The sequence below is a fragment of the Dipteris shenzhenensis genome, chromosome 26, assembly GCF_047967505.1.
Source record: "Dipteris shenzhenensis isolate YYH24624 ecotype China chromosome 26, Dip_SZ_1.0, whole genome shotgun sequence".
Lineage (NCBI taxonomy): Eukaryota > Viridiplantae > Streptophyta > Polypodiopsida > Gleicheniales > Dipteridaceae > Dipteris > Dipteris shenzhenensis.
The window spans coordinates 22,586,220-22,598,585 of record NC_141621.1 but is presented as its reverse complement, the minus strand read 5'-3'; the positions used below and the strand labels follow the sequence as shown (position 1 = coordinate 22,598,585).

At 46.5% G+C, this 12,366-nt stretch overlaps 1 protein-coding gene across 1 annotated transcript in view; it reads left to right on the top strand.

The window, feature by feature from the left end:
- The window catches only part of LOC147884832 (uncharacterized), a 49,708-nt gene extending 39,662 nt beyond the window's left edge, over positions 1-10,046 (top strand). Inside the window, exon 3 of the mRNA XM_087397220.1 lies at positions 9,990-10,046. Within this exon, the coding sequence (XP_087253346.1) occupies positions 9,990-10,046 (57 nt within the window). The remainder of the gene's footprint in view (positions 1-9,989) is intronic.
- Positions 10,047-12,366: the final 2,320 nt, after the last annotated feature.

The following is a 12,366-nucleotide window of genomic DNA, read 5'->3' as shown; positions in this document are numbered from 1 at the left end:
AATGGATAAAGTCAAATTAGTCATTGCAAGAATGTCCAAAGCAAAGGAGTACATGGACAACACAACATGAAAGATAAATACTATGTCTTTCTTATTGATTTATTTTGAAATTTGATTTGAAGGAATATACTAATGTTGGACTTGTTTGGCAGGAGTACTAGACATAAAGATGAAACATTGAAGATGTTGTATGGAAGTTTATACAAGAACCTAATGAATGTTAAATACTATGAAGATAATTTAGAAGAATACCTAGTAGATGAGGACATCTATGTCCCAAGCAAGAGGGCATGTCACGACACAATTTTGTAGTCTAGAATGTATTAGGCTAGCATGATCAAATGTAATAATTACAAGGTAGGCTAGGTAGGTTTAAATGGCTAATTGACATATGGATAATGTATTGGATATATGTTAATTGATTAATAAATGGTGCACTGTTGACTCTGTGCCAACATGAACTTATGTAGAAAGGGAATGTGATACAACTTTGTGTTACAACTTCTAGATACAACTTTGTGATACAACTTTGTGTTACAACCTCTAGATACAACTTTGTGTTACAACTTTCTGATACAACTTTGTGTTACAACTTTGTGATACAACTTTTTGTTACAACTTTGTGTTACAACTTTGTGTAACAACTTTGTGTTACAACTTTGTGTTACAACTTCTACATGTAGAGAGAGAATGTGTTACAACTCTCTACATGTAGAGAGAGAATGTGTTACAACTTTGTGATACAACTTTGTGTTACAACTTTGTGTTACGACTTTGTGTTACAACTTTGTGTTACATGTAGAGAGAGAGGCTCTCCAACTTGTATAAATACCCCATAATGGAATGAAGCCCACACTCTTTGGGGCATTGTGTTAAGTCTACTTTGGTATTCCAAGCATTTGTCTCAAGTGTCCATGCTTCTTGCACTGCACATCCAAAAGCATGTCCTAACCTTGCAACTCCTCCTCCCCTCTCCTCCAACCTTGCAACCCATCCTCTCCCTCTCCTCCTCCCTCCTCCTCCTTCCTCTTCCTCCTCCCTCCTCCTCCTCCCTCCTCCTCCTCCTCCTCCCTCCTCCTCCTCCTCCTCTCTCCTCCTCCTCCCTCCTCTCTCTTCTTTCCCCCATGTTCTTACACCTTCTTCCTCTCCCACTCCTATGCTCCCCAACCCTTAAAACTCCATGATCTACGAGGGAGACGAGTTCTGCACCATGTACTCTCCCCTAACCTTGGAACCTTCTTCTAAACCCTGCAACCTCCTTCTGAACTCTGGAACCTCCTTCTAAACCCTGGAACTCTTTCTAAACCCTGGAACCTCCTTCTGAACTGCGGAACCTCCTTTTGAACCCCAGAACCTCCTTCTAAACCTTGGAACTCTTTCTATACCCTGGAACCTCTTTCTGAACCCTGGAACCTCCTTCTAACCCTAGAACCTCCTTCTAACCCTTAAACTCCTCCTAAACCCTACAACCCCCAATGAAGGCGAAAGCCATTATTACTTCAACAAAGATGATTTACGTTCCTTTTACACATGCATGCACTTTGTTTGCTTACCACACTTAAGCCTACGTCCCTCACCGGAACACGACTCGAGGTCCTAAGCTACACATATACTATAACCAACAACCCCAATATATCTGTAGGTGACAAAAAGCCTCGGAACCCTACAAACATAGAATACCCAGCTCTTCCTACGAAAGCAGTAGGAAAGAGCAAACATTTGGTGCCGTTGCTGGGGAGACTAGCATCTCAAGTAGTGAGTACACATACGTAGGTATGTGTAAAACAACAAACTACTTCGAACTTTCATGAACATACACTCAAGGGCAGGGAGAGTAAAAATTTTTTCCCATTTCTAGCCAAACATATCAACCCCAGGCATCAACCTTGGGTTACTACCTTAAGAAATTTTCTTTATTTCTTAAATAGAAGCCACATGATATACAATCAGGCTAGGTAGTGGACACGAATGCGTAGAGCTTGCAACTTTGATCATTTTATCTTTTTTCAGAACAGCAAACCAAGCTCTCCATAAAGAGTTATGGCTCGGGAAGAGTTTAGGGTTAAACCCTAAACCTAAAATCAAATCCTATAAAAACCTACTCCACCCCCTCATTCTTCATCTTTCACTTTTTGCCTCCATTCTCTTCTTCATCCGAGCCCCACGCAAGACACTCCTCCCTGTCCATCCACCACCACCTTACTCCCATCCTCGCATTGTAAGTGACTTTGAGCCCTTCTCACAGTAATAACCCAGCCTTCCACCGACCCGTCCATTGTTCCACAACAATCTCATTACATCGAGAAAGACTTGGAGAGCGTTTAGGTGACCACTTCTCCCTCCTTTTCAATTTCTGTCTGTCAAGTTTTTGTGTCGTTTTTTTTCCCCCTCCCATCTCCACCACCCCTCCCCATCCCCCCTCCATTTCCACCACCCCCCTCCCCCTCCATCTCCACTCCCCCTTTCCCCCCTCCCCCTCCATTTCTGCGTCCCCCTCCCCCCTTCCCCTCCATCTTCACCTCCCCTTCCCCCCTCCCCCTCCATTTCCACCTCGCCCTCCCCCTCCATCTCCACCACCACCTCCCCCCTCCCCCCTCCATCTCCACCACCACCTCCCCCCTCCATCTCCATCTCCATCTCCACCTCCCCCTCTCCCCTCCACCTCCATTTCCACCTCCCCCTCCCTCTCCATCTCCACCTCCCCCTCTCCCCCCCCCCTCCATTTCCACCTCCCCTTCCCCCTCCCCCTCCATCTCCACCTCCCCCTCTCCCCTCCCCCTCCATTTCCACCTCCCCCTTCCCCCTCCCCCTCCATCTCCACCTCCACCTCCCCCCTCCCCCTCCATCTCCACCACTTCATCCCCCTCCCCCCTTCCACCACCCCCCTCCCCCTCCCCCTTCATCTCCCCCTCCCCCTCTTTCTCCACCTCCCCCTCTCCCCTCCCCCTCCATTTCCACCCCCCCTCCCCCCTCCCCCTCCATCTCCATCTCCACCCCCCCTCCCCCTCCATCTCCACCTCCCCCCTTCCACACCACCACCTCTCTCTAACACACACTCTCTCTTTCTCTTCCCCATACCCTCCCTCTCTCTTTCTCTCTCTCTTTTCTCTCTCCTCTCTTCCCCTTCCCCCCCCTCTCTCTTTTCTCTCTCCTCTCTTCCCTTTCCCCCTTTCTCTCTTTTCTCTCTCCTCTTTCCCCCTTCCCCCCCCCTCTCTCTTTTCTCTCTCCTCTCTTCCCCCTTTTCCCCATATGCAACCCAAACCCCCCCACTCACCCCCCCGCCCCGCTCACCGCCCCCTGACCGCCCCCACCCTCGCTCATAGCCCCCGCCCTCGCCACCCCTCCGATGCTGCACACAGTGCCACCTCGTCGCCTCTCTCTAACCCCCCACCCCCATGACAATGCACACAGCGCTGCCCCGCCCCCTCTCTCTAACCCCCTTGCCCTCGCGGTGGCGCGCACAGTGCCGCCCCCTGCTCATAGCCCCCGCCCCTGCCACCCCTCGCCCCATGCCCATGCCACTCCCCTGCCCCGCCCTCGCCCCCCGCCACCCCTCGCCCTCCCGTGTCACCCCCCACCCCCCGCTCACAGCCCCCCAGCCGCCCCCGGCCCCACTCACAGCATCGCCCCCCACTCACAGCCCTCGCTCACCACCCCCTGGTCGCCCCCGCCCTCGCTCACAACCCCTGCCCCTGGTTCCCCTCCGGCGGCACACACATCGCCGCCCCGCCCCCTCTCTCTAACCCCCCCGCTCCCGCGGCGATGCACACAGTGCTGCCCCCTGCTCACAGCCCCTGCCCCCACCACCCCCCGCCCCACGCCCGCACCACTCCCCCGCCCCGCCCCCGCCCCTCGCCACGCCCTGCCCTCCCCCGTCGCCCCCCCGCTCCCCTCGCAACTCCCTCGCCCCCCGCTCACCCCCCGCCCCGCTCACCCCCCGCTCTACACCCGCGCTCGCCCCCAGTGGCGCACACAGTGCCGCCCCTCTTCCAATCACCCCCACACAGAATCCCCCCCCCTGCGAAAACCCCCTCCCTAGGCGCTGCCATCGGGAAGCCCCCCCACAGAAAAAAGGAAAAAAAAAGAAAAAAAAAGGACCTAAATCTAACCCTAAAGTCAAATTAACCTTAGTTAGGTTAGGATAACTAGGTTAGGTTAGTATTAACCTACGGTTAGGTTTAACTATAGTTAAAGTAGGTTAGTTAAACTAGGCTAGGTTTGGTTATTTTTCACCTAGGTTAGTATTAAACTACGTTAGGTTAGTTTTAACCTTAGCTCAGTTAGTATAACTGAGAGTTAGTTACACTAACTAGGTTAGTTGAACTAACTGTGGGTAGTTTAACCCTAACTAATTAGGCATCTAACTTCACTTCATCTAACTAGATCAACTTGGGTTCAACCCCTTGGTTGGACTTAAAGTCCATTCACACCACCATTAGGACCCCCCAACACAAAATTTACCCCTACTTTACCCCTCAAAACTCATCCGTTTGGGACCCAAACTGAACCCCATTTGAACCCAGATTTCACACATGGAAATACCACGCTATGGGGTATTTTTCCAACCCATCGTACACCATTTTGGCACCCCTAGCACACGTTCATTTGTGCCCCCGTCTGGGCCTCATTTTGCATTAATTCACTCATATTTTCACACCGTGACCTCCGATTAACGATCCGTCTGCATCGGCACATTTCCCTACACATGTAGGACAATCTTAGGCACATTATTAACACGACGGTCCCTACACAAACTAACACCACTCTAACTCTCCTAATAACAACACATCCACACCCGCACTTAAGGCAACGACACCCTTGGCAAATCACGCACAATTAGCATGCAGTTACGTTTCGGCCAATGGCTTCAACTCCAATGCTTGCCACATCTGCATCTAACTCTGCTGCAACCACTGCCCCCGCCAATCCTCTACCTCGAGTCCCCCCCTGAGATTCAACAACTCCCTTTAACTCCTCCATGGCCCAATATGGCTAGACACCGTCATGACCATGATGGGGATATCGAGCTTGATGTAGAGGCTGACAACTTATTCAATCGAAGAAATCACAACAATCAAGGCCGACGCCCCTTGGGAAAATTGGAACTTCCCAAATATAATGGTAGGGGAGACCCAGCTCGCTTCCTCCAGCATTTTGATGCCACATATCGAGCAGGTGGCAATCAGTCCCATGAAACCAAGGTGGCTTGGTTTCCAATGGCCTTAACTAATGAAGCATCAGAATGGTACCTCGACCTTCTTGTGGAAGAATGTGCCACATGGGACTACTTCAAACCGAATTCAAACGACGTTTTCAAATGGAGAGGCTACAAGATGATCCCGCTCTCCAACTCAGCAAGATCGAACAAGGCCGAAGAGAAGATGTATGCACATACCTGGGAAAGATGAAGAGATTGATCGCAAAATGTGACCCATGCCCAGATGCAAAGTACCTCACAGCATGGTTCATAGTAGGCCTAAGAAAGAAAATCCGCAAGGATATGAAAAAGATAAGTAGCTATGAAATATTCAGTGCTGCTCATGTGGCAGCCATTGACATCGAAGATGGCATGACAGACTCAAACACTAGCAGTGATGACGCAGATCAAATACACAAGATAAGCACTTGAAAAAAGGTAAATCAAAGGACACTACCGAAACATCCAATGAAGATCGCCTAGATGCCATGACCTTGAAGCTGAAAGAAGATATGATGCAGCTATGGATCAGAAACTCCACTTGTCTCAGCCGCCAACTCAAACATATCCACGGCGAGAAAATGTCTGGTGTCCACACTACTTGGCAAATCATATAGCAAATGAGTGTCCAGTCCTAAGAGCCAGGATCACTGCACAAGCAAATCCACCGTCACGGTTGTGGTGCCATACCTGCGTCATTGGTGGCCATGATGAGAACAGATGCATCTTCAACCTGCGCAACAATCCGCCTCGACCTCCACAATACCAAGCGGTGCCCATGCCAGTATATAGGCAACCAGCACTTGCACAAACGCCACCAGCTCTGAGGCTAAATCATGTTCCCATTTGGACACAAGTCCCACAACTACTCAGGAATCCGAATCCATGACCGTATCCAAGAGCACCAAACCCAGCTCCTCAGGCAGTTCCAATACATCAATTACAAGCCAAGGAAGTAGACTCGCTATTTGAGTATGAAGTAGAGTACCCAGTGTACTATGTAGAAGGTGCAGAGGGTCTAATACCAGTTTATGCCAATCAAGTACAATCCAACACATTTCGAGCACCAATCAAGTGTTATGGTTGTGGAGAAATTCATCAGATTGCAGAGTGCCCTCATCATGGTAGCCCAGCTACTTTCCAACCACTCTGCAGAGATTGTGGCATAGGACATGCCTGTATGGATTGTCCCATGAAAAATAAGATCCCAGAATGAACAAAGATTAAGCTTGACATCCCCATCGGCATCATTGGGGTGGACCATCAAAGTCTGGGTCCAGCAAGTGTAAAGTCACAACCTATCAATGTAATTACACGCCAACAGAAAGACGCCACGAAGGACCCTATCATTCCAATCCAACCAAAGTGACTTCTGAAAAAGAAAGCACAAGTGCCTCCACCTCCGCCAAGCAATGAGCAGCCGAGCTCATCCACATCAACTCCCGAGCCTCAAATAAAAGAAGCTCCATACCTGAATGCAGGGGTGGAGAAGGCTCGTTTTCAGGTACTTCAGCAATGGGTCCAAAATGAACAAGCTCAATTTGAGGCTGAGAAACAAGCTCACGACCCAATCCATGACTTGGTCCCACAAAGTATTGATACTGTACTCGAGCCTTTGTTCCAACAACAGACTATACCGCCATGTCAACTTGAAGGAGCTGCACTCTCTAGCATCTTGAGTTGCCCTGTGTCAATTCCCATCAAAATCCTCCTACAGAACTGTCCCAATCTCTCGGAGAGTTTCAAAGGATGGGTTGAACTTGCAAATCTCCCTCCAACTATGAACGACATGGAAGATATCCCTGTGCGGATGGGTGAGAGAGATGACATACGCAACATTACTGTGCCTTTGATCCACAAGGCATATAATGAAGTCCAAGCCATAGTGGATGGTGGAGCAGGTGTCAATGTCTTATCAAAGGAGCTCTACGAAGAATGGGGTCTCCCACCAATGCAAAAGGCTAATTTTAACATACGCCTTGCCGATGATTCATGGGCTAAACCTTTGGGAATAGTGAATGGCGTGTCCACAAAGATCACAAGAGTCCGCTTTTCCCTTCAATTCACAATCTTGGATCTCCCCAAAAAATCCTATCAAATCTTACTGGGACATCCTTGGTTACAGGAAGCATCAGTCCTCCATGACTGGGGAACTGATGGACTGACAATCTAGAATCGAGACACTATAGTCAGGGTGAATGTGGGGACAGGAGCTATTAAACCAATTGTGCCTAGAGCATTGGATGACACATCTTCCACGACAATCTCAAGCAAATCAGCTCCATTGCAACAGCATGCCATAGCAGGTGACTCACAAAGCAATGTCAATAACTAGATACAAACATTGGCAACCATTGACAACTGCCATTCATTAGACCCCATCTTCTCACAGATAGATGCTAACGCACTATAGGTCGATCCTCCACCGACACATGAAGATCCAATCGATCTAGAGATGCCATTCTTTATGGCTGACCTCGAGTGGGATAATGAACCTGAAGAAGGTACCCATACCAATGATGACTCAGATTTTCCTTGGGACCTTGAATCAGAGGCTGCAAATGCTGAAATTGAAGATCAAATCTTTGATAATGACCTATCCATTCTGCATGCCCTAATGGCAGTCAAGGTCCCAAAAGTTGAATCTCTGCAATTGAATAACAGTAGAAGATCCCGCAAAAAAGTTGCAGGAGGAAATCACAGAAAAGCCTTGGACTATCCAAAGCTGATGGGCACAATACTTTGCATGCACCTCAAAATAGGTTGTATTGACATGTGTGCAAAGTATCGTGCCCATCGAGTATGAGTTCATTTGAAGAACACACCTCAGATACTATTCTTTGGCAGATGTGCATGTAACACTTAGTGAAAAATGGAATTTGTGGCGCATTTTATGATCCAAAGCATATCTAATGGACATGATATTTTTCATGCATCTCTAATTAGGTTATATTAACATGTGTCCAAAGCATCATGTCCATTAGGTATGAGAGCATTTGAATAATACACCTCAGATGCTATTTTTTGGCACTTGTGCATAACACTTAGTGAAAAATGGAGTTTGTGGCACGTTTGACCATCATCGAAAGCATATATAATGGGAAATATATTTTTCACACACCTCAACATATATTATATTGATGTGTATACAAAGTATAGCACCCATAGGATTGAGGGCATTTGAATGGCACACCTCAAATACTATTTTTTCACTGTTGTGCATAGCACTTGCTGAAAAACAAGGTTTGTGGCAACTTTGACCATCCAGAGCATATTTGATGCGCACAATACTTTTCATAAAGATTAAAATAGGTTGTATTGATACACTTGAAAAGTATTTTTCCCATCAAGTATGTGCGCATTTGAATAACATACCTACTTTTGGTGGTTGTGCATAACACCTGGTGAAAAATGAGGTTTGTGGCAAGTTTGACCATCCAAAGCATATCTGATGGGAACGATACGTTGCACAATCCTCAACATCTATTATATTGACTTGTATTAATAGTATTGTACCGATTGGATATGTGCATGTTCGAATAACATACCTCAAATACTATTTTTTGATGGTTGTCCTGCCTGCTTTGTCTTCTTCTTCATCATCTTCTTCCTTTGTACTCGATCACCATTGGCAACCCTTTCTTCTCTGTAGTGTAGCCGCTTGCTCATCCTTGTAGCTTCCTTCTTCATCCAAGCTTGTGCTGGCATCAGCTATGCCTTTGGTAGCTACTCCCCCCTCCTCAAATCCTCCCTCAACTATAACTAGTTGTAGCAGATCAACATCCTAGGCAATGCTAAGGACATCGGTGACTCCATTGGCCTCATCTCTAGCCACCTCTGTGAGCTCCTCTTCACCTGGGCTATCCTCCTCATCGGTGCCCTCCAGAACCTTGTCGACTATGACTTGCACGAAAGGTAACTAGACTTAGAGGGTGGGAAGTTTGGGAGCGTCAACTTTCATCATGTCTAGGGCATTGCTTGTTGGGGAGAGGGTGAAGAGAGCAAATGGATGAAGGTAGAGAAGGGACTAAAAGGAAGGACAATGAATTGCCTAGAGGGGAGATAGCAACTGGGGTTTTAGAAGGGTCTTTAAAGAAGAAGATGCCACACGTGTGGCATACAGCCACACATGCGTGCGCTCACAAGTGTGGTGGCATAGCTTAACATCCAATGGGTGTTCCATGGTCACACACCCCACACCCTCGTGTGTCCCTCTTGGTTTGCTTAACCACTCCCCTTTCCTCCTTTTACTTTGCACTACCCTAACCCATGGTTACCTCTCCTCACATTCAATCATAACCTGATATTCTATTTTTATTTTCCATTGTAAAAATCAAGAACATACCCATTCCACATTCCTCCTTTTACTTTGCACTAACCCAACCCATGGTTACCTTTCTCTAGAGCTCTAGTCAACACTTGCAGAGCACTTGAAGGATGGTTTCCAATGGTTCTTGAAAGATGGCGGGGGCACAAGTGCCAATTTTTTGTCGAACTGAGAGGGCATCTATCAAACCAGTCAAGTTGAACCAGTTTTCGAATCAGAGACCTTCTCACAGTAGCATTCACACTAGGAAATGAAAAACTAAAAGGAAGCTTCTTGGGTGAGGATGTTGTTCCATCAGTCATCCAGAAATCTACCATGTTTGCATTTGAGTTTCTTGAAAGTATTTAGATCCGTCTCATTGTTGATGACTTTCAAGTTGCCACTTATGGAGTAAGAGGGGTCGATTATATTTCTAAGGGAGAGATCATAAGAACTTTTAGAAGTTTGTTTGTAAAGCTTTTGCAGGTGTTGCTTGCATTGCAAGGGGTCCATGACTTCCTTGACAAGAGGATAAGAAGTTGAGCTAAGGCACCAAAGGGAGGGGGACAGGAGCCCATGAGATCAGAGGCGGGTGAAGAAGTGGAGTGGATTGTGGAAGAAGATTGGAAAGTGATGGTAGTGTCGAGGTGAAAGAGAGGACTACCATCTAGTGAGGAGAGGGAGAGGGAGAAAGAGGAAGAGGCAGGGGTGGTGATGCTAGATGTCATGGACCCCTTGCAATGCAAGCAACACTTGCAAAAGCTTTTTGAACAAACTTTTGAAATTCCTTACGATCTCTCCCTCAGAGATATAGTCAACCCCTCTTACTCCATAAGTGGCAACTTGAAAGCCATCACCAATGAGATGGATCTAAATACCTCCAAGAAACTTAGACGCAAACATGGCAGCAGCTCACAGATCTTCTGGAAGGCTGATGGAACAATGTCCTCACCCAAGAAGCTTCCTTTCAGTTTTTCATTTCCTGGTGTGAATGCTGCTGTGAGAAGGTCTTGTGATTCGATACTTGGTTCGACTCGACTAGTTTGACAGAAACCCTCTCAGTTTGAGGAAAAATCGGTGCTTTTGCCCCCTCCATCTTCCAAGAACCATTGGAAACCATCCTTCAAGTGCTCTGCAAGCACTAACTGGTGCTCTAGAGAAAGGTAACCATGGGTTCAGTTAGTGCAAAGTAAAAGGAGGAATGTGGAGTGGGTATGTTCTTAGTTTTTACAATGGAAAATAAAAATAGAATATCAGGTTATGATTGAATGTGAGGAGAGGTAGCCATGGGTTAGGGTAGTGCAAAGTAAAAGGAGGAAAGGGGAGTGGTTAAGCAAACCAAGGGGGGCACACGAGGGTGTGGGGCATGTGACCATGGAACACTCGCCGGACGTTAAGCTGCTACGATGCTGCACTTGTGAGTGCACATATGTGTGGCTGTATGCCACACTTGTGGCATATTCTTCTTTAAAGACCCTTCTAAAACCTTAGTTTTTTTCTCCCCTCCAAGCAATTCATTGTCCTTCCTTTTAGTCCCTTCTCTGCCTTTGGCCTTCTGCTCTCCTCACCCTCTGCCCAACAAGCAATTCTCTAGACATGACGAAGGCCGATGCTCCCAAACTTCCCACCCTCTAAATCTTGTTACCTTTCCTCCAAGAATCAGGGGGGAAAGGGGGGGAGGGGGGGGAGGGAGAACGCTCTAAGTCCCACTAGTTAGGGGGAGGGGAAGAAGGGGAGATAAGGAAGCCACAAAAGGTCATGGGATATGCAATACCAAAAGCTCCCTTTCAAAGGCTTGTGAGGGAAAACTATAATGACAATCAGTTAGGTTATAAATGGCATAGGTCTGCATTGTTTTCCCTCCAAGAGTCAGCTGAAGATTATATGATAGAGTTCTTCCAAGATAGCATGATTGTTGCTACTCATACTCATAGGGTCACCTTGATGGCGGTGAAGGATAGTGAGACACTAAAGAGATTCCGTTATAGATACAATAGACTCCTTCATCCTTGCAATTGGGTGGACCTCAAAATGAGGGAGATTCTATTTGTGCCACCAACAAGGAAACCAAAGGATGAAGGGATAAATATAGTGGAGGTGACACACAAGGATACAAGGGGCAAGTTTACTTATGAGGAGGCCATGATAGAGTAGACGAATGCTTCCAATAGGCAAATCATCCAAGAGACTGATCTAAAGGACCTCAAAAATAATTAAATTATAATGGAGTTGGGATCAAATATTGTCCTCAAGTTTCAAGATGGCACTCTTGTGAGAGATATACCACTGACACAAGACTATTTGTGGGCTTAGATGTCACAAGGAGAGTGGGTGATGATACAATTCTTTTTTTAATTCTCAGGTGATTGATCTTCATGCTTAGGTGATGAATATGAGTTGAATTTCTTGATTAATCGATGATATGGAGGACTGAGTTTCATACAATGTACTGACAACAATATTTTTATTAGCATGTATAGAGCAGGGTTAAAAGAGCGGCAACAATTTGAGGTTCATGTACTTGATCCCTGCATGTCTCCCTTATTAAGAAATCCAAAAGTTCCTACAAGTGATCTTGTCAAGTGGTTTAAACATAGTGACTTCCCCTTGATCACTCTCATCATGTTGCCTTATCACTCTGAGTGAATAATACATTTTACATTTTACTTCATTTCTTCTATCATTTGTTGTTGTAATGTTGATTGATGTATCTATTTTCTTTTTACAACAACCATTGGAGCCTAGTGTGTATTGATCTTCAACAAAAACAAGCCTTTTGTATGAATTCTTTCTATGGAACACATACACATCTTGATCTTTATGTTTCCTTTATTTGATATATCCCTATATAAATAAAGCTCTG